The sequence below is a fragment of the Patagioenas fasciata genome, chromosome 11, assembly GCF_037038585.1.
Source record: "Patagioenas fasciata isolate bPatFas1 chromosome 11, bPatFas1.hap1, whole genome shotgun sequence".
Classification (NCBI taxonomy): domain Eukaryota; kingdom Metazoa; phylum Chordata; class Aves; order Columbiformes; family Columbidae; genus Patagioenas; species Patagioenas fasciata.
This window is the reverse complement of record NC_092530.1, coordinates 26,130,260-26,156,948: the sequence shown is the minus strand read 5'-3', so window position 1 is coordinate 26,156,948 and position 26,689 is coordinate 26,130,260. Positions and strand designations below refer to the sequence as shown.

General features: G+C 45.0%; 2 protein-coding genes and 1 long non-coding RNA gene across 10 annotated transcripts in view; 2 read left to right on the top strand and 1 right to left on the bottom strand.

The window, feature by feature from the left end:
- The window catches only part of BRWD3 (bromodomain and WD repeat domain containing 3), a 46,227-nt gene extending 36,049 nt beyond the window's left edge, over positions 1-10,178 (bottom strand). The window contains exons 1-5 of one of the 2 annotated variants that reach the window (XM_065846175.2): positions 9,965-10,176; positions 9,812-9,870; positions 9,642-9,671; positions 9,306-9,365; positions 1,562-1,712 (exon numbers count right to left, since the gene is read on the bottom strand). In XM_065846175.2, coding sequence (XP_065702247.1) covers positions 1,562-1,712; positions 9,306-9,365; positions 9,642-9,671; positions 9,812-9,870; positions 9,965-10,001 — 337 coding nt within the window. In that variant the 5' untranslated portion in view covers positions 10,002-10,176. Of the gene's footprint in view, positions 1-1,561; positions 1,713-9,305; positions 9,672-9,811; positions 9,871-9,964 lie in introns of both variants that reach the window. The other variant, XM_065846173.2, reaches the window with a different exon arrangement.
- A 57-nt stretch (positions 10,179-10,235) lies between these two features.
- Positions 10,236-15,785, top strand: LOC139828863 (uncharacterized). Of its 3 annotated transcripts, none has more exons than XR_011740919.1 (3): positions 10,236-13,167; positions 13,325-13,426; positions 14,733-15,785. It is a non-coding gene; the product is annotated as an uncharacterized lncRNA (long non-coding RNA). The 3 variants fall into 3 exon arrangements; XR_011740918.1 differs by having other exon boundaries at positions 10,236-13,426; positions 14,733-15,197; positions 15,459-15,785; XR_011740921.1 differs by lacking the exon at positions 13,325-13,426.
- A 625-nt stretch (positions 15,786-16,410) lies between these two features.
- LOC136106576 (NTF2-related export protein 2) lies at positions 16,411-25,774 on the top strand. 5 transcript variants are annotated; one of them, XM_065846964.2, is made up of 4 exons: positions 16,411-16,919; positions 18,957-19,043; positions 19,892-20,036; positions 20,944-24,175. In XM_065846964.2, the coding sequence occupies exons 1-4, from the start codon at positions 16,905-16,907 to the stop codon at positions 21,120-21,122; spliced, it is 426 nt and encodes a 141-aa protein (XP_065703036.1). In that variant the 5' UTR covers positions 16,411-16,904; the 3' UTR covers positions 21,123-24,175. The 5 variants fall into 5 exon arrangements, 3 of the variants coding, with proteins under 3 accessions (XP_065703036.1, XP_071669711.1, XP_065703035.1); XM_071813610.1 differs by lacking the exon at positions 16,411-16,919 and adding an exon at positions 16,949-17,181; XR_011740917.1 differs by lacking the exon at positions 16,411-16,919 and adding an exon at positions 24,210-25,774 and having other exon boundaries at positions 18,938-19,043; positions 20,944-22,161.
- The last annotated feature ends 915 nt before the right edge of the window (positions 25,775-26,689 follow it).

Genomic DNA, 26,689 nt, shown 5'->3' with positions numbered 1-26,689 from the left:
GATGTGCATTATAAACAGCACTCCTGCTTTCTAAACCAGATCAAAACAGATATAAATACTCATGCTAAGTGGAAACTTCATACTGATGCACAACTAGGGGGAGCAGAAATTCACATACATCAGTTGTGAAAAAGGTGCGCTGTTTGGTGTAAGAGAAGGTGGCTTACACACCAAACAGCACAATGTCACAGTGTCTTTTTCTGAAGGGGAAAAAACCCACCACAAATCTAGTAGAAATCTCTTGGCAATAAATTTATGCCATGGCTTAGGAAGCACTACTTCTTTCAGTGATTCATCTAGCCTCAAATTCACCTAAAAAACTTCTGTTTTCCTGCACAAAAATCAGGTTTTTTTTCTCTTTAGATGTTTGTTGCTGTTTTCCTCTAAGATGCAAACGGAATGTGAAGCAAAGAAACGTTTCTTTGCAGGCCTTCTTGCAAACCTGAAACTCTCCACCCAATTCTAGCAAAGCACAGGCAAAACAAGACGCAGTCCCAAAACTTGGCATAAGGAAAGGTGTTTACAAACAGCACATCCCTCCAGGCGATAGCCAGTGGATGAGCAGAATGCTCCAGCCCTTATTAGCATGGAGTGTGACTTCACAGGATGCAGGAAATTAAGAGCTCAAGTGGCACTGGAACAGGAAGGTCCTGCTCTCCCATCCCTGCGTGATGCTCCTGCTGCCCAGGTCACCTCCAGCACTGTGCGCCTTCCACCAGCTCATTGAATTCACTTCAACAGCAATAACAAAATTTGCAATATTTTAGCTCTCGGAATCAGCACATCACAGGATTCAATACATTGTGGCTCCTATGGGGAAGAAGTGGCAGGGGCATGGAGTGAGGAGGGGAGGGAGGAACCGCTTCAATAGCAGATGGCTCTCAGATCTGTTTAGTTACAACACAAAACTGTGCTCTCAGGATCACAATGTCAACCAGAGCAGTTTTTCAAAAGGAATAGGACTGGTGCTTTTTTCATGAAAGGAACGGGGACTTTTGTTCAAATTAACTTCAAGAGAGGAATTAACACTGAAGAATCAGTTTCAACCTTTTCCCACCCTTGAAGTGCTGCCCCAAATGCCACTCTGTGCTTCCAGCTGAAACATCTGCCTGCACAGCCAGGGAATCAATAGCGGAACAAAGCCAACAAAAATTGCCCAGCAAAATATATAGACTTCTGGGTTATTTTAGACACAGGCATGTGTATGTGTATATGAAAAAAGGGCTATTTTTCAGATGGATCAACTCTCTAATCCAGTTCATCCTATCATTTACACACACACCAGTCCAACATAATGGGAAGGGGAGGCAGAGGGAGCAGGTAACAAGGATCAGGCAACCGTAGGCAAGAGCTGTTCAAGATGGCATTTTCAACCAAAGAAACAGATGTGACAGGGCCAGCAAGGACTGTATTTTAGCAAGACTGCAATAAGAAAGCTTGCCAGCATAGGAGACAAACCAAGGGTCACGCAAACACACACAGATACCCCAACATGAATTGGAACAAAAGGGTATTTGATCATTAAAATACAAATCAATCAAACAGAAATCGACAATCTTACCTTTTGCTGCCCTTAACAGAGACTGGCGCCCGACACCAAGCAAAGTCTGCACGCCCAGGACGCTCTGCGGGATTTCCTTGTCTAGAAGGGGCCCAAGTCTCTCACAGATCCTAAGGAGATAATCCGGAGGGATGTGTGCATTGACGGCCACCTAAACACAGAAATAACACACACGTTGGAAAGTTGCTTTATTCTTGCTCCTGCTGTTTCTTTGTTTGGTTGTGTTGAAGTTAAATAAAGTTACTGAAATAAAGTCTAGAACTCCTAAAAATTCATTATACCAAAGGTGTGTTTTCAAGTGAGACAGAGCCTTGAAAAAGTTGGATTAGAAACTCCAGGTGGTAGCAGCTGCAGCTGTAACTTAGGATATCCCTCAACAACAAATAAAAATCCCTGAAACTCTTGAGTTCCCAGTGCAAAAATCTGATCAAACAAAGTATAGCCTGGGGACCTTTTTTAAGCCTTCTTTAGCCTTCAGTTCATTCTTTGCACACAGAGTGTTTCTCACTTAGCTGAAACACCCTTTCCAAACACTCATATTGCTGTAAGAAGTGCATGTGCTAAAGCCTAAAAACCCTAAATATTATCCTAAAAGCAACACCCAGTCTCTGTTTTTTAGCTACCGGGAATAAGCAGTGTTAAGACCCACACGTGTAGGCTCCACTCCTAATTTGTCATCTCGAGAAAACATTCCTCTTTTTCCTCTTTAGACAGAGACTGTTTTCTGTAGAGACAATAGTTCTTCCGACAGCCTGTTCAAACAGAAATAAATTGTGCCTCATTATCCAGAATGCCCTGCACTTGCCTGACTTCTACTGCATTTCCTAGTTGGCAACACAAACTCAACATCAGAGCTTATTTAGCTCCTTCAGCACAGGACATACAACTCCACCCATCTCCTTCTTAAAGATCAACAGTAAGAGGTTGCTCAGCTCTTAGCTACCTGTGATTGAAAAAATAACTGTATTAGTATTTGCGACCTTTGTATCTGTTGCAATATTTTAGAGGTTGTCATAAAACAGGGGTTTTTTTGTTTTACAAAGGCCCGAACTAATGCCAACTAATACTAAAGCTGACCTGAAAGGGCCAGAACAATGCTCATTGTAAAGAAATAACAGCATACACCCCTCTCTCCTACATGGCAGGAAAAGGTAAGTGCTTCACTCGGCCCTGCTGCCAAAACATCGCTCACCGAACTGTGTCATCAAATGGATTACTACTACACGGCGTTGGGAAATCGTCCACCCCAGTTGGGCAAGAGCAGTGGCGTTACTGGGCTGAGCGCAGTGAGTCATGTGTTGTGTCGTGTCATCACCTGCACCACGGGCAACACCAGCCCACAAATCACATTTGAACAAAAAATGTAAAAAAAAGCTTTTCTAAGGACACATTCAAATTGCCATTCAACTAAATCCAAACAAACCTCTTCCAATCTGAATAGAAACTCTTAGAGAAGACAGACAGGCTTCTCCACGCATCCTTCCAGTCGCCGCGTGTTAAAGATACGCCTCTGGTCTTCCAAGGGAACCAGAAGAATCATAATTCTGCAGGAAAGATAAACCTGATGACCGCATTAACACGGTCCCATTCCATGGCTTTTCGTACCGTGAGCACCAAGGAACGAGCAGCCCTGGGCCATGAACCCTCTCCTGCACTGCCTGCCTTCTCCAGCCATTCTTTTTTTTTGGCCCAAAATCATAGAGTTCCAAAATTATATTGGTACCTTCCCATTTATACAGCCAGTAAAGTTCAGCATGTAAGCACAAACTGACTTGCATTGTAAATCACATGATATAACAGAAGATGAGATAAAAAGATAATCCAGACTTTTGCACATGTCTATCATTCATACTTATTCCTGAAATATTTTAAGTGTGTGAATGCTACAAAGTATTTTATTATCCCACGGTAGTCTCCCTTTAGTATGTAAAGCATCTGAAACAAAGGCAATTCTAAAGAGAGAATCTGCAATTGAATAAAATCTGAGTATGAAATTCTTTTTTACCTCTCTGATAATTAATAACGTGCTCCTCAGTCAACAATTGCCAATTCTAGCCATTTATCAAGCTTAAGATTAAAAGAATAAAAAGAGCAACAAATCCAAAAGCCATAGAATTTTAGAATTTACTTCCAGGGTAGCAAAAAAAACAAACCACACCGCCCTCTCTGGAAATATAAAAGTCCAAACCATTCCCCTAGCGTACCGCAGCACAACGCTTCCCTTCCCACCCAGTGGCACGTTGGCTTCGAAGTATCGCTGCTATTTTACGTCTAGAGAGGTGCTGAACTAAGCCTGGCAGCAAATATCCCACTGTGGAGCTAGAGCACAAGTTATTCAACCAACAGTCCTGACTAACTCAGCGCATCTGCTCACAAATGGATTTTGTTGCTTCAAGATCTGCAAGTTAAGCAACAGTTTTATAAAGAACAGTAAAGGGAGCAAACATCAACACCAGAAAGGCTGTACAACACTCCTTTCCCTGCACATTTTTATGTTGCTACAAGCCAGGACAGCCCAAATAAGTGCCCCTTTATCTGAATATTTTCACTGTTGTTCCTACCAAACAGCTACACAGGCAGCAACAGCAGCAAATTCTCCTGCAGACTTTTTTCCTTAATAACTTCCAGATAAAATGCTTAAACCGCAGCCCAGAGCAAAGCAAGCAATTCTATTTTCAGGTTCCCAAATGAACTTGAAACAAAAATCCTTCCTTCTACCTCTGTGTGAGATAGCTGTAAATGGATTTTAAATATCTGTCTGAAATGTGAAGCTGCAAACGCACAGCTGAAAAAAACAAAGTCTCCCAAATCACATTTTCATTAAAAGAAAGAAAAAGGCAAAACTTCGCATCAGTTATAGCCACCATTCTTAGTGCATGTTTGTCCAAACCCCATACAACAAAATTAAACAACGGCAAGGACATCATCAACTCCTCAAATACATTAGAAAATATTTTTAGAATACTAGAAAATACTTTAGAAAATAATGAGAAAAACAGAAAAGAGAGGAGTAATACAGGCCAAAAATACGTTTATCAAGAGTTTTTAAAAGAGCACATTAAAATAATGCATTAGAGCTGAAAACGTGTCAAGTGAGAGCAAGTCCTGCACCATGGGATAGACTGTAAAGAGTTGCCCTACAATATGAAAGGCCTTAAAAAGGTTCAAATGCCACAGTACCACAGCAGAGCTCTCCAACACAGGAACCACACAGCTGTTTGGATCTAAAAACTTTCAAGAACCGGGTAAGGTGAATCCGTCCTTTTAAAAAATCCACTTGAACAATGACGGAGGAGGTACCACAGCCACCACTGCTTGAACCAGGATGCAAATAAGTTGCTACAGTGATAAGCAGCTGCAAGGAAAGAACTATTAGTGAAGTCAGGGTAGGGCAGGGAGAAAGTCATAGTCCTAAACCTGGTGATGCTTCTGATGTTGGAAGCATTACCATGTAAGCTCACAGACTACCGGGCAAAGGGTCCTCTGCAGACAGCTAAGGAGACAAGCAAGAAGCTTTTTGATCCCTGAAATGAATAAAAATCCCCTGGTATGACTGCTGACAATTTTTCCTACAAGGAAGGTTTCAATAAACAGGCAACAAACAAACAAAAAGACTCTTTGTGACTACTACTTATTATAAGATGTTTTCCTGGGGATCGGAATCAGATACCTCTGAAATGTCTCTTTTGGGAAGCGCAGCAAAATATTGCTTCAAAGCCCAGAGTAAATTTGGTGCAAGAGTTACAGGATGGAAGCGAAGCAGGCAGATTTCCGAAGGCTCCTTCGTGCCCAGTCCCCGCGGGCAGGCTGTTGTGCAGCAGCAGCAGATTTCGAACCTCCAGGCAGTCGCACGACACTTCTCTCGTTTGCCAAAATAACAATCAATTACAAATCAATTGACAACTTTATCAAAAAGCAGCAGAGGAGACCGAGAGGACCAAGGCAGCTGAGCAAGCAGGAAATTACTCAAGACCTCAAATATGGAATCTCAGCAAAAGGAAGCTCAGACCCTGGCCTTACACAAGTTGTCAACAGCGTGCAAAAACACAGGAATTTAAAAAGCCATTATCCACTCAGGTTCCCCAGAGAGAAGGGGTTGGAACTACCAGATGACATTTTCCTGAGGTGACAAAACCGTAACATCTCTCTGCCGCTAATGCTGGGATTGGCACAGTCTATAAATAACAGCACCTCGCACTCAAAGCTCCTTTTAAATCGATGCAGATGGGCAAGGCCGAAACTGAAAGCCAAATCCCATAAGCTGTTCCATACCAGCACAGCCGTCCACAGATGCAAATTCTGCACTGATTGTCTGTTTTTTTCTGAAATTAAACATATCTTAGCCACAAAGACCCTAACGGGCTAAGCCAGAAGAGACAGCCCATCAAAAAGTTCTTGAAAACCAAACCAGAGCCAGCCATCTTTAGCAGAAATAAAGATAATTTTGACCAACAGCCCACTGGAGACTTTTCTGATAATCTGAATCGGTTCGGCTTGACTTGTCTCTACAACAGCTGATCCCACATTGAGCTGCTATGGTTCATTTAAAATAGGAGCACTAATTGCGTGCAAGTTTGACGTATTTCAGGCCTTCACAAGGCGAGTGAGGGTCCTCCCTTACAAACAAGTTTTGTGTCTCAAGATCACCAGCAGTCAATAATGAAGTGAAAACCGCTTTGGAGTACACCTGAACAATTCCCTAGACAGGCAGCCACATGTTGCACATCAGAAGTACTCCAGAGTGGAAATAAGCAGAAAAGACAAAGGGAACACAAACACAGGTAAGTCAGGATTTTCTGCATGGTTTTGCTTGCTACATATGATTCTTGTTAGTGTGTACTAAATTATTCTCCCGCCTTTTAGCACTTGACATTTAAAGACCAAGTTCAAATAAAAATAAAAAGAGAAAGAAATCTCCGAGAGTTTTCAGATCTTGACTAAAAGTGCAAGTGAACCGGGAGTAAACATTCCCTAGATAAAAGCCGCACAGTAGGTGATTTGGTTGTTACATCTCTATCATTTCCAAAAGCCTCAGGAGCAATAACAACATACTCAATGGCAACAGTATCAGCATATTTTCTGAAAAATACCAATGCTAACCTGAACAGTCAAACTGAGAATGGAAAACAAAGCTGAAACATCAGCAATTATGCAAGAAATATCTTTGTCAGATTTGCCAAAGCGAAATATTGGGCAAAGAAAGAAAGAAAAAGAATCAGACTTCTCTGGGTTTGGATTCTCTCAGGCCTGGCTGATCAGCGTAGCCACAACACTAGACAAGGATTGTAACTCAATTTAGGTTTTGTAAGTCTTCAAAAAGAAGAAATGGGTACAAAAAAACTTTATCTCCAATTGCCAGCATCTCTAATTTATTTTGGTTCATTATGCAATAGAGATAGTTGAAACAAAGGTCAGAGTTATCTGCGTTCTTCACCACCCTGGCTTTGTTCTGAACATTACTTGCAGACATCTGGCTAGCCCTGACGTCGAGCAGTCCAGGTTAATATACAATCATATGCAGCCCAAGGTCCAAATTCAAAATACATCAGACACTAAGCAATGAGAGGAAAAAAGGCCTTTCCTCAATATCCCCAACAATCCTCAACCTTCAGTCTGAGGATTAAAAGGAGAAGCTCAGTTCATCCTACCCAGAGCAAACCTGACTCGCTGTAATGACTCATTTATAGTCCTGTTCCTTACTGTAAATCATGATAAACAGTTAAATAACACTATATAAAAAGGCAATCTAAAAGGATTGATTACTCTTGATTAGTTTAAGACAGAGGAAGAAATCTTATACTTAATTTTGATAATTCTATTCAGTAAGAAGCAATTCCCCATTAATTCCAGGCCTCACTTTACAACAGTTTCCTCTTCTCTAAATTCTAAAGTACATGGTTTCAACAATGCCATCTAAAAGACACACACAAAAAAATAAAAAAAGTTTTAAGGTTTTTCTATTTGTGCCCTATAGGATGAAAGGAAAAAAATGTATACGTTAACATAACTGATTAAGCAAAATCAGTAAGTCTGAAATCAGACCTCATACTGCTAATATTCCTCCCGGGTAGCGGTTGCAGTCACAAGCTAAACCTGAAACAGCCCATAGTTAGATTGCAGGTTCTCTAGCAAGACCGTACAGCATTAAAATTTATTGAATGCAGCACCTAGTGCGTGCCTGTTCATTCAATATACAGCCCTGGAAATATCCACAAGAGGTATGATGAAGCATAACGTTCATCTTAAATTCTTAATACTCTTTGGAAAGGGAAAGACAGCAGGTACGAATGTCTCCTCTCAACACAAGGAGCTCTCCCATCCACACCTGAGCTTCTACAATATCGCTAAAGTGGAAAACTAACTCTTGAGCAAGCTACAAAGCAGTTTGAGTAACAGTCATGTCAAAATCCCACATCAGCGCTGCAGTGTGCAAGATAGGAAAGGCAAGGACGTACTTTCAATTCCTTCCAGGTGACGAAATAGTGACAATCAGTATTATAAAAGCTGTTAATAAGTTTACAGCATTCCAGCTGCAAAGTGCTAAATCAGCATAATACATTATTACCCAGAGCTCCTAGAAATGGCAACAAGGCCCTTTGCGCCCTTCAGAAACAAATGGAAACAACTTTTTGTTTTTGCTGCTGGTAAGAACTCGCGCATCTCACTGCCGCAACGGGAAAACGTCCACCCCCATGCAAGCAGCCCCTTGAAGCTGACCTGTCTCAATGACAGCTTTTGACATGGTTTATATCCAGCAAAAGCAGCCACTCTGTATATTTCATACACATTTAATAGCTTCAACATTACATTCCATAAAAATATATGTATTTTTAATATGAAAGCAGGCCCCAACAAGGAGCAGGGTTTCAGCACAGGCTGCTGCTACAGGCCAGGGATCCCCGACCCACAGCAGCAGCGCTGTCCGGGGCCGGGCCCGTCGCCATGGAACCGCCCCCCCCCCCGCTAGGTCGGCCCGTAGCCCCCGGAACCCGGCTTCTCGCGGCCTCCTCCGGCCGACGGGTGCCCGCGGCCCACTGTGTTTCGGCCACGCTGACGCTCCCCCCACGGCGAGGGGGGGCCCGAGGCGCTGTCAGCCCCGCGGCCCTGTCAGCCCCGCTCGCCGGCACCTCAGGGCGGGGGGGGGGGGAGCTGTCAAACCGCCGCCCCGGGAGGCGGTGGGGGCACGGGGAGAGCTGCCACCGGGCTGGCAGAAACCGGACGAAGCACCCCGACGTCCCCGTGCGGGGGAGGCCCGGCAGGCCGCGGATGAGCCGCCCCGGCCTTGGAGCGGTTAGGGGCGCGCAGGGCGGTGGGGTCGAGGGGGATAAGGAGGACCCGGCGCCCCCCACCCTCCCTGCCAGTTCCTCCGCGGCGCCGCAGCCAATCAGCTGCCGCCTTCTATCGCCACCCGCCGCTCTACGGCTTGTAAGACGCGGCGCCATTCGCCGCGCCGGGCCCCGGTACGTGCCCTCAGATAACCCTCCCGGCCCCACAATAGCGCGGCGCAGCCAGTCAGTCAGTCCCAAACAGCCCCAACCGCCCCGGGTCTCCCCTCGGCCTGGCCTCCCCTTCCCTCCGCGCCCCGGCGGCAGCCGCGGCCTCGGCGGGGCGCAGCCCGCAGCCCCGGGAGGGAGAACGGGCTGGCGGGGGGAGGGGGGGGGGCAGAACGAGGAGCGGCGCCCGGAGCGGCGGCGGCAGCGAGGGGGGAACTTGTCGGGGAAGTCGGGAGTGAAACTTGGCTCACCAGGTCCTCGAAGCTCCGGCGGTGCTCCTTGCCCTGCCAGTCCAGGCGCCGCGGGATCAGCTGCGGGAGGGAGACGGGGAAAGGGGAGGAGGGACGGAGGAGCCCGTCAGACCCCGGCCGGAGCTGCCCCGCTCCCCGGGCGGGCGAGGGGAATCCCCGCCAGTGCCAGCCCGCCCCGGGGAGGAGCCCCTCAGCCACTGCCCCCCGGTCCCGCAGCGGGGGTACCCGCAGGGTCTCCCGGAGCCCCGGGAGGAGCTGGGCTGGGTTAGAGCAGGGCAACCCCCGGCCCCCCACCCCTCCAGGGCTCCCCGCGTCGCGCCGGGGCAGCCGCCGTACCTGGTGCTCCTCCAGCTCCTCCACCAGCACCTGGGGAGAGACGGACACACGGACACACACACACACAAAGGACGTGAGTCCGGCGCCCGCAGCGCAGCGGCTCCCCCGCCCGCGCCCCTTCGGCCCCGACCCGGTCCCGTCCCGGCCGGAGCCCCCGGCTCCCCGCTCACCTGGGCGGATTTCTTACAGGGTCCGGACTGCAGGAACCGGGCGATCAGGTAGTAGAGCTCTGCGGGAGGGACGAGGGGAAGAAGGGGACACGGTTACAACGCGGGGGCGGCCGGCGGGGCGGAGGGCAAACCCCCGCCGCCAGCGATACCCACCGGCTTCGAGCTGGGTCGGGGCGGCCGCCGTCGCCATCCTCCTCAGGAGGCCCGAGGGGGAGGGGAGGTGGCTGGATGGCGCCCCGGGGAGACGCCGCTCTCACTGCGGCTGAGCCCCCATGGACGAGCCCCGCTGTCCGTGCGCGGCGCTGGCCCCGGTCCGGCTCCCGCCCGGGTTCATCGCATCGCCGGTCGCCCCATGGAGATCCCGGCCCGAGGCAGCCGCCGAGCGGGGTGCAGCGCCGCCGCCCGCCGCACGGGGGCGGTGCACGGCTTCGCGCAGGGTGAGGGAAGCGGCGCCGGGAGGGGAACGGGGCGGAAGCGCTTGGCCGGAAGGGCGGGGCTGTGACGCACGGAGGTGGTGCCCGCGCGGCGGGCGGCGCTTCCGGTCGGCGGTTCCGGGGGGCGGTGTTGGTGGCGGTCGGGCCTGGTGTCCTCCCGGCCTGGTGTCCTCCCGGCCTGGTGTCCTCCCGCCGCCGGGACGGGCCGGGAGAGCCCCGCAGCCCGGAGGAGCCACAGAAATGATCCGAGGCTGGAACAGCTCTGCTGGGAGGACAGGCTGAGAGGGCTGGGGTGTTCAGCTGGAGAAGAGAAGCTCTGGGGAGACCTTATTGAGGCTTTTCTGTACTTAAAAGTGGCTCATAAGAAAGATGGGGACAGACTTGATCAGGACTTGTTGTGACAGTACAAGGGGTGATGGTTTTAAACTAAAGGAGGGAGATTCAGGCGGGACATGAGGAAGGAATTGTTGCTCTGAGGGTGGTGAGAGCCTGTCCCAGGTTGGTCAGAGAGGTGGTGGATGAACCATCCCTGGAGACATCCCAGGCCAGGCTGGACAGGGCTCTGAGCAACCTGAGCTGGTGAAGATGTCCCTGCTCATGGCAGGGGGGCACTGGGGGAGCTGGGAAGGTCCCTTCAACTCAAGCCATTATGTGATTCAGCGGGACATCAGCATGTACCAAATGACGGAGGTTGTCCCATGGACCTTCCTGAATGCTCCAACAGCAGGGGAGGACTCTGGGTGGAAGGGTGGAGGTAGGAGCTGGCAGCCCTCACTGCCTGTCCTGGCTGTAGGAAGAGGTCTGAGGAGGCTTTGTTAGATATGGAACAGCTATATGGCGATGCACTGAGATACAGAAAAATATGTGTTCATTGAATTGCTTACTCCATTGTAAACATAGACTAAGGTGCTCGAGACAAAGCGTTGTGATATGGACGTCTGGTGTTGGACAACTTGAGATGTGTCTCATTTTTTGGAGGAGCCGTTGTGCGTCTTGCACAACGGGGCTCTGACCAGCGTGTCCTCACCTCTCCACACCATCAGGATTATACCCCAAGGGCTGGAGTCCTGCCAGGGTTACAGAACAGAGGGCATAGGGCAGCTTTAGGAGCCAGAGTAATATTGTTTGTTCCCATTGTCCAGGACATGAAAATCTGATTTATACAGTACGTGTTCAAAGAAAAAAGGGTTCAATATCAGTCACTATTTTTAAGGGAAACAATTTTTTTTCCCCCACAGGAGGCATCCTGTCAAAGTGCCACAAATTTATGTCAGTTCAGCAATAAGTTGCTAAAACGTGATGAGTGAATTGATAGTGTTCTTTAGTGTAAAATTGTGTTTTACCACTACAAATACCTGGCATTTGGTGTTAGAACTCCCCAAGCCTTGGCAGGGTACCAATCGCTGTCCTAACTGGGAAATAAAAGACAACTCATCCTCGTGATTTGAATACCAAGAGCTGAATCATAGTGAATTGATGCTGCTGAAACATTAAGAATAAATTCATTTTTAGCATATATTTATGGCATGACTAGGCTTTGTGCAGTGCTGTGGCAGAGCTCTCCCTGCTGTTACCAGCAGGATTCTGTCCTTCCCACTCACAGCTTCTTCTCGGGATGCTTCAGGGTACCCGACCAAGCGCCCGTGGCTCTTTGAGTCAGGTGACATTCTGCTGCCTTGCAGAATTCCCCTGTATTTGCCTTAATACAGCTGTGAAAGTTCTTAATTTTGTGTCAGGAGCTCGGATTACCTGGTTGATGTGCAGACCTCATAAAGTTGTCAAGCTACTGAGAGCTTAAATATTAAAAAAAAAGGCTCACCGTGGTAGCTCCTGGACTCTTTTTAAGGCAGGTCCATTGATCAGCTCGTCACAGAGACACAAGGTGCCGCCTGACCAAGCTGCAAAGCTCTGTTCTCGTGGTTTTCTGATCGTAGCAGCTCTCTTGCCATTCCAGCGGTGCAAAACTGCTCCTCACCAGTGAGGAAAGAGCCTGTGGATTCTCACTCTCCTTAGAGGGAATGTTTCTCCCACCTGGCTCCAGACCGGAGAACTGCAAGCTCATCTTTTCATGCGTGACAGGAATGCAAAGAAAAAAGCGTGTCTGATGTTTTATCACGTGCCATGTAAGCATGTACCAATCTGAGCTGAATAGAACTCAACGTGAAGAGAAAACACAGCACTGTAAATATCGTATAGTGCCATGTCCTGCTGCATTCTATCACTAAGTTATTGCCTAATGCATTTCTTCAGGAATGTGGCGCATTTCCTTGGCACCTTTTGGTTGGTGCCTTCCTGAGCGTCTCGTGATTTGCTTTTTATTTGAGCCTAGGGGTGGCAACACATGAAGCTGCACCACCGCTACTGGCAGGATTATTCTTTTGGGACCCGCTTAGAGCCAATGGGAATTTTCACAGGAGCTGATTTGAAAGCCTGGGATGGAAGATGCCCCCAAAGTCAGGTCCTGTGCCCTTCCCGCGCCATTCCGGCTGGAAACTTTGCCGCATGCTGTTCACCGAAGTGCTGATAAAGCTGCAACCTCACAGCCCAGCGCTCAGAAGTGCTCCACGTCGCACTGCCCTCACAGCTGGGATGGATTTGTGCGTCAACACGGAGCGTGTTGGGAATCCCCCAGCTGTTAGTCAGGTGTGTGCTGCAGGTTACAGCTTCCCACGTTCGTGACAAGTCCAAGCAGAGTGTTTGTTGTGCTCAAAACCTGTCCCTGGGCCATCAGCACAGTCCTGGCTGTGGTTTTACTGCTCTGCAGCCACTGCTGAGCCTCCGTGTTGCTGGTTCCCTGGCGCCTCAGCTTCCCATTGTTAACATCCTCCCAGTCGCTTCATTACCCTGTAAGGCTGCTGCAAGGCCTGTGATGGATCCTCTACCCGCTTCGCCTGGGTTTTCCCCTAAGGGCTCATCCAGCTGGTGAGTAACTTCCCTCCCCGGCAGCTCTGTCTCCACCGCCCGCCCGTCTCCCGGCTCCATGACTCATCTCTCCCTGCGTCCCAGCAGCAGCACGCTGGGGGCTGACAGGAAAAAGCAAGATTTTATGGTTGTGCTTATTCATCTCTCTCCAAAGCAGAATTCTAGTCTGTAAACGGCAACAGCGGCGGTGATGCCGAGTGGTGAAGAACATCTTGGCGTGGTCATTGCTACTGAGCAACAGAGGGACTCAGGAGCGGAGGTGCTTTAAGGAAGAAGCTGAGTTGTAACAGTTCCTTTCCATACTGCTGTTAAAAAAAAAAAAAAATATATATATATATATACACACACACATATATATATATATATATATATATATATATATATAAAAGAATTATTTTAGGAATAAGAACTTTTAGGTAAGGGCATGTTCACGCACTGTGGAACCAACCCCGCTCGGCTGTGGCCAAACCTGTCAGATCTTGCGGGGTTCCCTGCCTCCCTCCCCGCCACCGCTCCTGGCCAGGCGAGGTGTTGGTTATCAGAAAAAAAGAAAGCCTGGTACTGTAGAAACCTCTCAGCATTTAACAATAAGCGATTTTTCAGGTTTTTGCCTCTTTTTGAGGCACCCAGGGCGCTTTTCTTGCCTTGGTCTCTGGTACCTTGTACCTTTGTGAAGTGGTCCAGCACGTCCTATCGCTGTCGTTGGGGGTAAAAGCAAGGCAGCAGAATTTAACCCTGTTTAATTAAGCTACAAAATTAGATGAATTCCCTCATAGTCAGCTTGTAATATCGCGTGCATGCATCTCTCTCTGATTTTATTTGTCGTTATACTATTGCGATGAGTCAAACACGTTTCTATGCACATCCTGCTCGTCTTTCATATGCAGCTCAATGGTACGCAGGGATATGAATTGGTTTAGAAATGAGACCCGTGGTTTTGTGTAACTGATACAAAAATAAGTGCTGTTTACAGGAAATCTGAGAATTAGTGCCTCATGCTATGCACTTGTAACCAAATACAAATATTGAAAAGTCAAGGTTTACTTTAAGGTGATCTGTAAATGCAGCGATCTCTTAATTTAAATTTTGATCTCACAGCTTATTTGTTAAAAAAAAAAGAAAAACGAAGTGCAAAATAATGAACAAAATAGGGACTGTTTATGGGTTTTCCTTGCACGCAGAGGTTCTGCGTTCAGATCTACGCTCTGTTGTGCGAGGGAAATCTCCACATTTCCATTTCTTCACCCAGTTCCTTTCCCTTGAGAGCAGCTGTTAAATAATAATTCAACAGTTATGAAATATTACACAAGACCTGCTCTAGGTTTTTTGTTATTTTTAAAGATTAAATATTTTCATTTCCCTGCTGCATCATACCAACCTCTCCTCTAGATGGTGCCCCATACCCATGCGTTGGCTGCGTTATTATCGCAAAGGAAAGGCGATTGAGAAATAGGACGCCGCTCTCCTTTGTTTCTAATTTCTATCTTATAATTCTTCATCTAAGTTGATAAAATACTTGTTCTGCATGGTGTAAAGATTGTTTTCCTTCCTCTTGTGTATCTTAGAATCTACCCACTAGAGCCTAAAACACCACCTGTCTGGACCAGCATCATCTGTTAATCGGTGGACTGATCTATATCTCAGATTTCTTACGGTAGCCATTAACTGGGGTGAGCTGGTATCGCCTAGATGGTACGTACAGAACCACTGCGATTCTGGGAAATTAGTGTTTATTTGCATCATTTTCAAATAAATGAATTATCCCTGAGTGTTATGTGAACATTTATCTGTCTGTGTTTTACACAGAAGTGCAACATTTCCAATGCGAATGAAATGCAAATGAAAATGGGCAACAGTGATCTGTGTATTTAAATGCTCGTAGCTCTGTAAGCAGAAGGAGACAGTAAATAATGTGAATATTCCAGGAAAATCTACCGCAGCATCACTGAATCTCAACATTACACCTGAAACTGCCTGGAACCCCACAGGTTTTACAAGCAGGAAAATTAATATGAGTTATAAGTGACCAGGTAGTTGTTGTTATTGTTGGTATGACAATTGTGGGTGGCTACATCCCTATTTAAGGGCCTGATTCTGCCCGTGTCCCCAGGAGCCCCTTGGTTGGGACCAACCCCCCTGTCCCCTCCCCAGCTGCCCAACACAACCCTCATGCCCCAAAATACCACCAGCTGCTTCCCAGTGGGGTTAATTCAAAAACTTCAAATCTTGCTAATTTTGTTTTCCTAAATAATCTCATGTTCTTTGATTTGTATTTTGTTGTTTATTTTTAGGGCCAAATCCTGCACTTCTTTACTTCTGGGAGTCCTGTAGGGTGGGCACACGGCGTCTGACTGCGACTGGGATTCTTCACCTCTCCCTGCAGAGCTGGACGTGCCAATTGTACCGGAGCTCCCTCAGCTAAGTATTTCATTTAAATACACTTCTGTCCCTGTGTGTCCCATGCCCTTTCTCTGTTAAGCTGTGAAGATTTTCCCATCTTAATTCAGTCTGTCTATTTATACCAAAACACCAGCTGCTTTTGTGAAGGGGCACACAGGGTTCACAAGAATTTTTGAAAGTGCTGCTTTTATTTATTGAAATAAAAGGCTTAAAAATTATTTGAGGGGTCTGTTATATTTATTGATAGCTGTAACATGAAGTTTTGTAAATAAACTCATTATTACTTTGTAAATACAGTGTTATAAAAAATAGAAATTAAATATAAATTACTGCACAAGGGAGGACAGATCACCCAACCCTGCTTCAGTTTACCTACCTCATTCATCTAATTCTAACAACCCCCTCCCCTTATTGATTCATTTAAAATATGGATTCCTGGCTCTTCGGTTGCCCTTCCCCCTAGCTTAACTTTTATAAATACAGTAATACATTAGCATTCTGGGATTAGTTTGAAGAGACTTTGTTTTACATTAAGGGTTCATAGTCTGATGTCTCTCAGTCCTTCCGGCCCTGGGGTCAGGTGCCAGATCAGTTGTAAAAATAATATTCCCTCATTAATGGTTTCTTACAGCTGAGTGCCACAGCAAAGCCACTTCTGTCCTGTCGCACTGTGGTGTGTCCTGTGCTTGAGCCGCTGCCAGACCTCCACAATGACCAGAAATCGCTGTTTTACAGAATCACAGAATGGTGGAAGGGCCCTGGAAAGCTCACCCACTGCAATCCCCCATGGAGCAGGAACACCCAGCTGAGGTTCCACAGGAAGGTGTCCAGGCGGGTTTGAATGTCTGCAGAGAAGGAGACTCCACAACCCCCCTGGGCAGCCTGGGCCAGGCTCTGACACCCTCACTGGGAAGAAGTTTCTTCTCATCTTTAAATGGAACCCCCTGTGTTCCAGTTTGCACCCACTGCCCCTTGTCCTATCATTGGTTGTCACCAAGAAGAGCCTGGCTCCATCCTCCTGACACTCACCCTTTAGATATTTATAAACATTAACGAGGCCACCCCTCAGTCTCCTCCAAACTAAAGAGACTCAGCTTCCTCAGCCTTTTTTGGAAGAAAACCGCCGTTCTCCGGCCGGCCTGGCCCGTGGCAAACCGGCTGGAACGGTTTTGCTGCCCGCCCGGAACGGGCTCGCTGGGGCCCGTGTTCCCCGCGGGGTTCCGGCAGCGCCCGGAACGCGTCTGGTGGGGCCAGCCGTGCGGCCGGAAGCGGCGGGCCCGCGTGCGGAGCACATCCGGCGCCTGCCCGCCCGCCCGCGCGCCTCGGCTGGCGTCTCCATGGCCGCCTCTGTGGTGAGTCCGCCATGGCGGGAGCGGCGGGTCCGGCCTGTCAGGAGCCCCGGGGGACCGGGAGACCGACAGAGAGCTCCGGGTGGAGCTGCCGGCGGGGGCTGAGCGGGGTTCTCCGCCCCAGGTCGCTGCAGCCTCCCACAGAGGCCTGAGGCCGAGCGGGGGTTTGTGTGATGAAGCGCCCTGTGTCACAGACACCAGCTGCAGTGGCCACGTAGTTTGGCGAACTTCTTGGAATTGTTGTCAGAGTCTTCAAGGATTTGGGGTTTGGTTTATTTTTGTTTTGATTTGGGGTTTTTTTGTGTGTTTTTTGCTTTGGTTGGTTGTTTTTATTAGTTATGGCTCTCCGGTTGATGCCAGGTAGAAAGATTCCAGCGTGAGGTGATTGGATGTTGGAACAGAGCTCGAAGGAATGGGAAATCTCCATCCTCAGAGATGTTCAGAACATGAGTGGAGATGGGACCCTGTGCAGCCAGGTCTAACTTTGACGTTAGGTCAGGCTTTGAAGTCGGCTCTGCTTTGAGCAGGGATTTGGACCAGATGACCTCCAGAAGTTTCTTCCTACATTGCTCCCAGAATTTTAAATTGTATTTCAGAGCATGACTATAAGAACTTGTCTAGAGTATCAAAACTCACGAGGCTTATTTTCCGTATGATGTATATTGCAGGTGCCCTAACAGCTCATCCCAAGTCCTGGTGTTTCTCTAACGCTCCCTCACACCCGTTCTGTCTGTTTGGCAGCTAAATGGCAATTCTGTCAGTTTGGCTGTTGGGTAGAAGTTTGTGTGTGCTGATGGAGAGGCAACAACCGTCTGCTCCAAGTTCACGTAACAGGCTGGGTTATAATCACCGCTCCCTTAGTAAAAGGTCTAATTCTCTTTGTCTCCCGGTGCCCAAGAGTTTCTCTTGGCACTTGCTGGAATCCAGCGTCTTTAAGACTACTTTGCCCTGTTTGTTTGGAATTGGTGTGTGGGTTCAGAAGCTGCTGGAGAATATAAGAAGATGAAAAGCAGGCTCATGGCCTTACAGAGGGAGATCAAAAGAACTGTATGTCCAGATTGTTAACATGAGAGTATTTGGCTTTGTGGGGTAAGCAGGGATTGTTTGATAGGCTGGTAAGTAGTTTGCAGTGTGGAGGTTTCTCTCAAGTGTTTCTTGTGGTAATAGTGGAGGAATTCATGGTAGTTCTGGTGTATATTCTGTAAAAACGGTCAAGAAAATGTAAGTAGTTAAATTGTGAAGTACTGATTGAGTTGCAAATACTGAGAATATAATGCTGAGATAGAATAATGATAAATGATAAAATTATAAACAAAATACTGTAACAGAGCCAAATGCAGTTTTATAGATGTATGGACAGGAAATCCAGAGTGACCGCTTTCCAGGATGTCACAGTTCAGGGTCTGTCAGAGATCAAGGGCCAAACAAACGGAACAAGTGACTGAAGGAGATCGCAGTGCAGGGATGTGACAACAAAGACTGTTACCTTTGGATGAATAAAAATAGAGACATGGGAGGGAAATAATGAGGTGTGAAGAGAAGTGTTTGGGTTTTAACTGTGGATATTATAGCACTGGAGGGATTGACACTGGAGTACACCCAGCATGTGTGGTGTTCTCTCTCTCTTTTTTATATCTATATATCCAGTTATAGATATTATTACCTTTTATATATGTAGATTTAGAAGTGTTTTAAAAAATGGGACTGTGGTGGCACTGTGCTGGTTCTTGCTAATTTTCAGAAATATTAATACGTACATGTTCACACTGCTTGCAGCCCATTTGTAAATATACATTGTGTTTAATTACACAATAATTACATTTGCATTCAAAATGAATCCTAAAACTGTCACCTTGCTAACAGCTGGTACCCCCAGCAAGCAGGAAAGGAATTTGGCATCAATTTCAACATAATTTGACATGATCTTTCAGTGAGGATGGAAAAGACCAACCAAAGGGACTGGCTGGAGAAATGGCATAGATGACTAGGTTGCATAAAATTGCCCCCTTTAAGTAATTTGATATGATTTCTCCTCTCCAGGATTTCAAAACCTACGTGGATCAAGCTTGTAGAGCTGCAGATGAATTTGTCAACATTTATTATGAGACAATGGATAAAAGAAGAAGGGTATGTAGATATTTTGACAACAGTTAGGACTATCTTTGCATTTTTTGCCTTTTTTTTTAACCTAACTTGCATAACACTTGAAATGAATGAATGTTGGTTACCATGTGTGGTATTGGCCAGGTTGAGACCTCTGTTCCTCTTGCCAAGGGTTCTTTCTGTTACTCTGCAGCACTGTTGTAAAAGGGGCCCTTTCAGAAAGTGCCTTAGACTTCATTATAATAGTTCAGTTCATGTCCCACTGTATTACAGGCGCAGGATTTGGTCAATACAGACAGATAAAACTTGCTTTATTTGTCTCTCAGGTCAGGATTTAGCTTATTTTTTTCCAAGCTTCCTTTATTAGCAGTCATCACTTCTGTACCTGGGGGTCTTCAGGAGTGCCTGGGGATAAAGTGGAAACAGCTCTATCTGACCCTGAAATCTTCACTGACCATGTTGATACTTGCACCAAAAGAGAGCTGTGGAGACTGTTATTTTGAATGTATTATAGTTGTCATTTAATAACTTTCAGATTGTGTGAAAATATCAACAGTTGCATGTTACTTCCTATTCACCTTGTGCGTGAGTTCTGTCATGAGCTTTGTTAAAGCAATCTCAGTAGTAGTTAAATTTGGAGGCACATGAGTCACTACGCAACTTATAAAGCTGAATATGTTTCAGTTGGTCATTCTTGGTCAGGAGTGCTAATTGTTAAAAGGAGCTAATATTTCATGAGAGCATTTTATCTATCAAAGTAACAGAAGAAATCAGTAATTCACAACATCAGGGTTCAAATAATATTTTTTGTATGTTGTCTATTGTCTGCGCTTACACATTTTCCCTACATGTGTATTTTCATAACCACACAGGCTTTAGCAAGACTTTATTTGGACAAAGCGACGTTAGTTTGGAATGGTAATGCAGTGTCCGGGCAAGAAGAACTGAGTAAATTTTTTGAAATGTTGCCATCTAGTGAATTCCAGGTTACTGTGTTGGACTGCCAACCCGTTCATGGTAAGGTTGTATTACAATTTACTTGTTCATTTTTCAGTCTTTTTACACCTGTTGAAAGTGATCTGCAACTATAATAGTGCTTAGTATTTCATTTGGAATAAGTTTAGAGAAAATACTGAGGGTTGAAATGTCAGGTTGTGCAAAAATAAAGCACTACTCGAGAGGTGCAGCAACTCCACCCTTTTTCTCGTGCCTGCGAAAATACTTTAAGGACATTTTTGTTAAGATCATATTCAGATGTGATGTATTTTCATGTATTGAAATCGTCTGGCTCATCAGGTTACCTTGTCCTTGATCATGTCTGAGAGTCATGAGGCTGCTCCTGTAGCCTTTGGTACTGCCCTGCAGTGCAATGTGAAACAATTCATTAACCTGTATGTACTGGGATTTCTTGACATCTAGAATAGGTGTTAAGTTCTTTAGATTTCTGATTGACACCTGTTAAAGAAAGGCTTACATATTGAGAAGTTAATATATTACTTTTAATGGATATATTGGGAATATAAGTGAGGAAAAAGTCTGTGGTCAATCATGCTTGCTTTGCTCTGCTGTGAAAAAGAGAAAATCTCTAATAGCGGGGAGAAAAGTGTATGCAACTTGCTAAATGTGTATCTCAAATAATGAGAACTTCTTCCAATCAAAACCTCAGGTGTTGGTTGTAGTGCTCTAAAATGAACAACATGAGATGAAAACAGAAAAACCATTAAAAAGCGGTGTTGGCGATCGAATACACTATTGTCTGTATAGCAGTGATGCGACGAAACTGTACTTTTTGTGAGTGTGTAACCAGTTGTTAGCCTATAACTTGTACAACATAATTGAATGAAACTTGTACGTACATTTCCTACTTCTTTGCCCGTTAGTCTTTGGTTGAGTTGTTTTCTTTATACTTTTTCTACTTGTGAAGAGCAAGCTACTCAAGGCCAGACCACGGTCCTCGTAGTGACAAGTGGGACAGTAAAATTTGATGGCGACAAGCAGCGCTACTTCAATCAGAACTTCTTGCTGACAGCACAAGCCACACCGACCAACACAGTGTGGAAGATCGCCAGTGACTGTTTCCGCTTTCAGGACTGGTCCAGTTAGCGCGGCCTGGCCACGGGAGGTGGCCTCTCTCGCGCGATGAGTTGACGGCTGTACGGACGGCTCTTCTCCCTGCACGGGAAGTGCTCGCTCCTTGTGTTACGTCTGTTGTTACAGAAGGCCTCCAGATGTTCCAGGGTAGATCCCAATGACCATGGGTTTAGTAGTAACAATCTTAAAATGTGAGAGGTTGCTTATGGTAGTTGAACGTAATAAAATGCTGAAGGCAGTGGGCTGTGTTGGAATAATTCCTAAAATGCCTTACATGCAGCTATGCTGCCTCTTCCAGACTTCTTGTATGTAATGCTGAAACTCTGTTTGAACACCGTATCCTGTTAATGTACAATTCTGACCAAACGTGTAATTACTTCAGGTTGAAAAGATCTGTTTTTACAGTAGCATCTTCCCTTTTTTGGAGAAGATACTTGTGGCATGTAGATAGAATTAGCAAAGCTACCTGCTCTTGGCTGCCAGAGGCTGGGAAGGGTTGATAAGGATTTCCACTGTTTGTGAAAGTAGCAAATACAGCTCCCGAGTGCGTTATCCACAAATAATCTATTGGAAAGCTGATGTCACCTTCTTGTGTACAAAAGGACTGAATAATCTCATCAGGTTTCCTTTTGGCTTGAGCTTCTCAGCCTTTGGTTGTAGTTAATTTATGTTGATTTATACGTAGGGCATGCTGAATTATTTGGAGTTCCTGTGCCAACAGCTCTTGCCACATACATGTGAACCACTTCGAACTGATTTCTTTTGAAGTCTTGCAGTGTGAGAAATAGGACCGTACATGATTTCTGTTTGCTTTAACTGTTAATTCTGTTGCTATGAAGTATGGACTATTTTTCCTGTATGGAGTTTGCAGGTTTTGGATCCCTGCTGTCTTTTCAGGAAACATTGTAGTAAAAAGAAGTGGCACTGGAAGTAGGTCTTATTGTGAAGCCTCCAATTTTTCTCTTCAGTACTGTATTCACAACAGGTGCTTTGATTGTTTTCAACTTAGAAGACCAGCTCTGAACACGAATACTATCTTCCTCTCATGCAGGTATTTACTGTAGTTTTCTTGTCGTTTAAAATGTTACCTTTAATTATTGATTCTGGGTTTTTTTGTGTGTCTTGCTTTAAATTTGCAGTTTAAAGCTGTCAGCTGCTTTAAAATAGTTTTTAAGACTACAGGTTAAGACTGTCCATCTTAACTTGGGAATTTAAGAATAAATCTGAGTATCAGATTTGTTTCAAACTGGTACGTTTCTATTTTATACTGAGTTAAACAAGAATCAAAATTTAGCTAAATATGGGAGAGTACACTTGCTTGAAACTGAAAACACGTGAGAGGAACTTGTAACTCTGATCTGAATACAGGTTGCAATGGCAGCAGCGACCCGAACACAAACGCAGTTACGACTGCAGCTCGCTTGTTTTTATGACTTAAATCGGGAAAACTGTGAACATGAGCCATACCCAACTTGTGTAAAATATCTATAGTTTGTGATACAGTCCCAAATAGTGGGATGTTTGGGTGAAATGGGTGGGTTGATTTCTTTTTAAGGCACTCTGGTCTTTATATCAGTAAGTTAGGATTAGCAATGTGGCTCTATTGAGAAGCTCTTTATGGTCAGAGCTCTTGTGTAACTATTTTTCAGCCTGAAGAGTATGAATTCCTGCAAAACAATGCAAGAAGTCCAGATTTTTCTAAAAGTGTAAATACATTTTTATTTCTGTATGTAGTGAAGAAAGGATTCCCAACCCCCCCATTTAATTACTGTTTATTTTTAACGAAATATGCGAGGTTTATATGTTTGTATTTCTTGTACAGGTTTGAAAGGAAACCCCTGTGCTTTATTGGTTTTTTAATTTGCTAATTATAGAAGTAGTGTTACAGATCTGCTTTGCATATGCAGAACGGGTTTTGACATTTGAAATGTAGTGATGGGTACAGCTACAGCATTTGTTTGCTGAGCTCGGAAGACATAAGAACACACACTTCTGTCTGTACCTGAGAAACTTCTCCTGGGAATAAAAACTTCTTGGCTATTTTTATTTAAGTTTTAATTTGTATAGTAGTTTTTAAGCTTTTTATAGGCAGGATGGGAGATTGAGAATATATGATCCAGTGTTTTAATCGAATGTTATTCTTCTCAATTATTTTCATGTTATTTGAATGCAGGCTGCTTTTAAATCTGACTTCTGCAATTAATATTAAAACAAAAAGCCACCAGTAACTGAAAATGCTGTTTCACAGAACACTTCTATGGAGCATACTAAGTCATAGTATAGCTATTAGGTTAAATCAGTGATTTTACAAACACACAAACAAAACCATCTCTTCCATCCTAGCTGGAGAAGTGAGGGATGCTCTGTGCTGCTTGGTGAAATTGCTGTGCTGGAATTGGCAGAAGAGAATGTACAAATACTTTTTACTCTGTTCGGTACCAAACCATCCAGCTGGTTTAGTGTTCCCAGTTGCTGACTCTGCTGTAACATCTGAATTTTACAAGGGGCATCTGAAGTGATCATGGTTCTGCTCTAATCTGTAAACAGGAGTTAATATTACCAGTTTTTGCTGTTTGATAGCAAGTCACTCGTGTACAGTGAAACAAAGCCAGCTGACGAGCTCAGCACTTCCACATACTGCATTGTGGCTACTGAAGACTTGGTAGGTCTTCTGCTTTGTATGTTTTCCCTGGATTGTCTTTATCAGTCACTGTTTTTATGTCACTTTGTTCTTTTGGTGTACTACAGTCAAATCAGCTTAAAATACTTCTGTTGTTTCTTGGAATGGAGAAAGTGGTTTGTTCTGACAGTGTGAATGATTTGTTCTGTTAGTTTTGACATGCATACGCTTCCTTATCCTGACTGGAGAAAAGCACATTATAAAGAAATGCTGTTTTATCAGTAAAGTAACTTTCCACGCTTGAATCTATTTTCTAAGGTTTTGAAATTGTTTCAGATCTCTTGTAAGATTAAAAAAAAAACACAAAACACCTGATGTTCTACTTTTTATTATTATTGTTAGATGTTTTCATATTTTTTTCTTATATTAAAAATGCAAGAAATAATTTATGGCTTCTTTATATTTCCTGCTTGCATTAGGCATGAGTTCCGTGTTGTGCTTGCGGCACGGCGCTGGGGCGCTGCGGAACGGGCTGCCTGGGCGCTCTGTTGGTGCTGCAGTGAAAAACTCTCTGCAATAATAGCCCTATAGCGAATGGCTTCACCCAAAGCACTGCCAAGCAGTAAATGGTGTTGAACTGGCTAGAGTAACAACCCCAAAGTGATGTTTCCCTCCTCTGAAATGCACTGAAGTGCAGGCTGCTGTCCAAAAATCCCTGCGTGGACTCAGACACAACTTATGCCACATCCTCGGACTGTAAATACTTTCGTTGAGAACATACTGTTGTGCCTCTGCTGTTTCTCTGCTAAGAAGAAATGAAACACATAAGGAATGGTTCATGTGATAACTCTGTTTTATTCACTGTATTTTGCTGTTTAAAACATTGAATTACTGCTGAGCACTTAGTGTAGATAGCAGCTTTTAGTTGCTGGCAATGAAAAGACAAGGATGCTAATGCAAGATAAGCGTTTGTGTGGAAACAGAGGTTGTTCTAGAAACAGTTAATGCCAGAGATGTTGTAAAGTTCTTGCTGTGTTTGAAGGTGCGGGTTTTGGTGAGGCTTTGCAAACAGGTACTTTTATAATTCTCCTGAGCAAGGCTGTGACAGTTGGTGCAGTGCCAAGGGTTAGGAGCACTGGGAAAACTGAATCACAGGGCCAGAACAGATTTTGTGTGTATGTTGAAAACAAATCCAGAAATTGCTCTTTCAATGTTCCCCCAGGCTGAAGAAGTTAAATCTCTCTAAACAAGCTTTGCCTTTCTGATCCTAACTGAGAAGCAGGTCATTGATACCTGAGCTTGTTCCTTCTGAAGACTGGGTTTAATATTGTAACTGAATCTATCTTGTTACCTTTTGTGTGCAGTGATTGAATGGACTACAGAGACTAAATGGCCACTTTGCCCTGCATTAGTAATAGAGGTGCTGTACAACATACTACTGACGGAAAAAGCGTGTTGAATTTCAGTGGCTGATTTTTGTCTTCTCGCCATCTAGTTCAGTTCAGTCCCAGGGGGTTTGCAGCTTCACGCCTTTTTAAAGCTTCCAACCAGTACACACTCTATTTGATTTATTAAAACAAACCAAAAGAAATTAATGTTGCTACTGGGTTTAATACTTATTCATGAAGGTCTCTGTGTGCCACAATATGAATTCCTCTTTGGTGTTCGTACTTTGGTGTGTGTATTCACACATCTAATATCGTTTTGCTTTTGGAAAGAATATACACGAGAGTTATATGGGAAATGTAAGTCTGTAACATAAAAACCACTCCTCCTTTGAAGTTCATGTCAATGCTTTATTTCTGTGGTTTGGATAAAATCCAAATAGTTTGGATTGAGTAGCACAGCATTCCAAGTGAAGGGACTTGTTCCTTGGAATCGTTCATTAATCTTTATCTGAAAAAACCCAGCCCAAACCCGAACAAAGAAATTGTAAGACTACTTTTAGACAACCTTTGCCTGTCAAGCTTTTTCTGTAGCAACCATATGCTGTATGGTAGTTTGATCTTAAGGTTTAATTTGTACAAAGATACTGTTGGAATTACACGTCTGTGTGTGTGGATGTCACTGATAGCTTTACAAATGTTTGTGCATCTGCAAAGCCACAGTGCCAAGATTCAGTACTGATGCTTTCCTCATGGGAACTACTTCAGCTTCTAAGCTCCTTCTGTTTTGATAAATGCTTCCCCATAAGCCGAAACAATCCTGCTCTAACAGAATGAGACCTGACCCTTCCAGTCCGGTGTACCTGGCATAACCATCAACGCTCTGAAGTGACAGAAGGGTGCGTAATACAACAGTACCTGAGCTGCTTTTGACCATGTGAAATGCTGCCCGCAGCAATAGCGTTGTGGTCAGACAAGGTGGAATACAAACTGATTTTAAAGATGATGTTGAACTCAAATTTAAAGAGGATTTATGAGAGAGGTCTCTGTACGTACGTAACGCTGGTATTTATTGTAGAAAAGCAACACAAATCAATGCAAAGAGTTGAAGAGCAGCCCTCGCTGCAAGACAAGGCTGCTGCACAAGAACAAGCATCTGCCTCCCTGCCGCTCGTTCCACCAGAGCCATCCGAGCTCCTTTCACCCGCACTGCTAACTGAAGCACAACCAAGCTAGTTTATTGGAAGTATCGTACCAACAGGACATGTAAAGAAGCAACAGGTCCAGCAGCACAGAATTGTTCAGCCAAATCTGCAACGCTCACTAGATCCCAGCTCCAGAAACACCATCAGTGGATCTGTCTAGTGCTCCAGGGGGCCAAGATTTTCACCTCAGCACAGCTGCCAAAGACAAATAAAACCCATGCAACCTTTATGCTATCAGTTGGCTACATGAGATCTCCAGTATTGGCATTTGGGGCTGTAATTTCCCACATAAACATATATGTGCTACTAATCCAGTCTACTCAGCTATACTCAGGTTATTTATTATGTCCAGACATTAATATTTACACA

What these genes read in the sequence shown, in the direction of transcription:
- LOC136106576 (XM_065846963.2), top strand. Translation starts at nt 18,939, where the DNA reads ATGATTTCTCCTCTCCAGGATTTCAAAACCTACGTGGATCAAGCTTGT. An exon ending in CAATGGATAAAAGAAGAAGG is followed by an intron (nt 19,044 to 19,891) that starts GTATGTAGATAT and finishes ATAACCACACAG; the next exon opens with GCTTTAGCAAGACTTTATTT. An exon ending in GGACTGCCAACCCGTTCATG is followed by an intron (nt 20,037 to 20,943) that starts GTAAGGTTGTAT and finishes CTACTTGTGAAG; the next exon opens with AGCAAGCTACTCAAGGCCAG.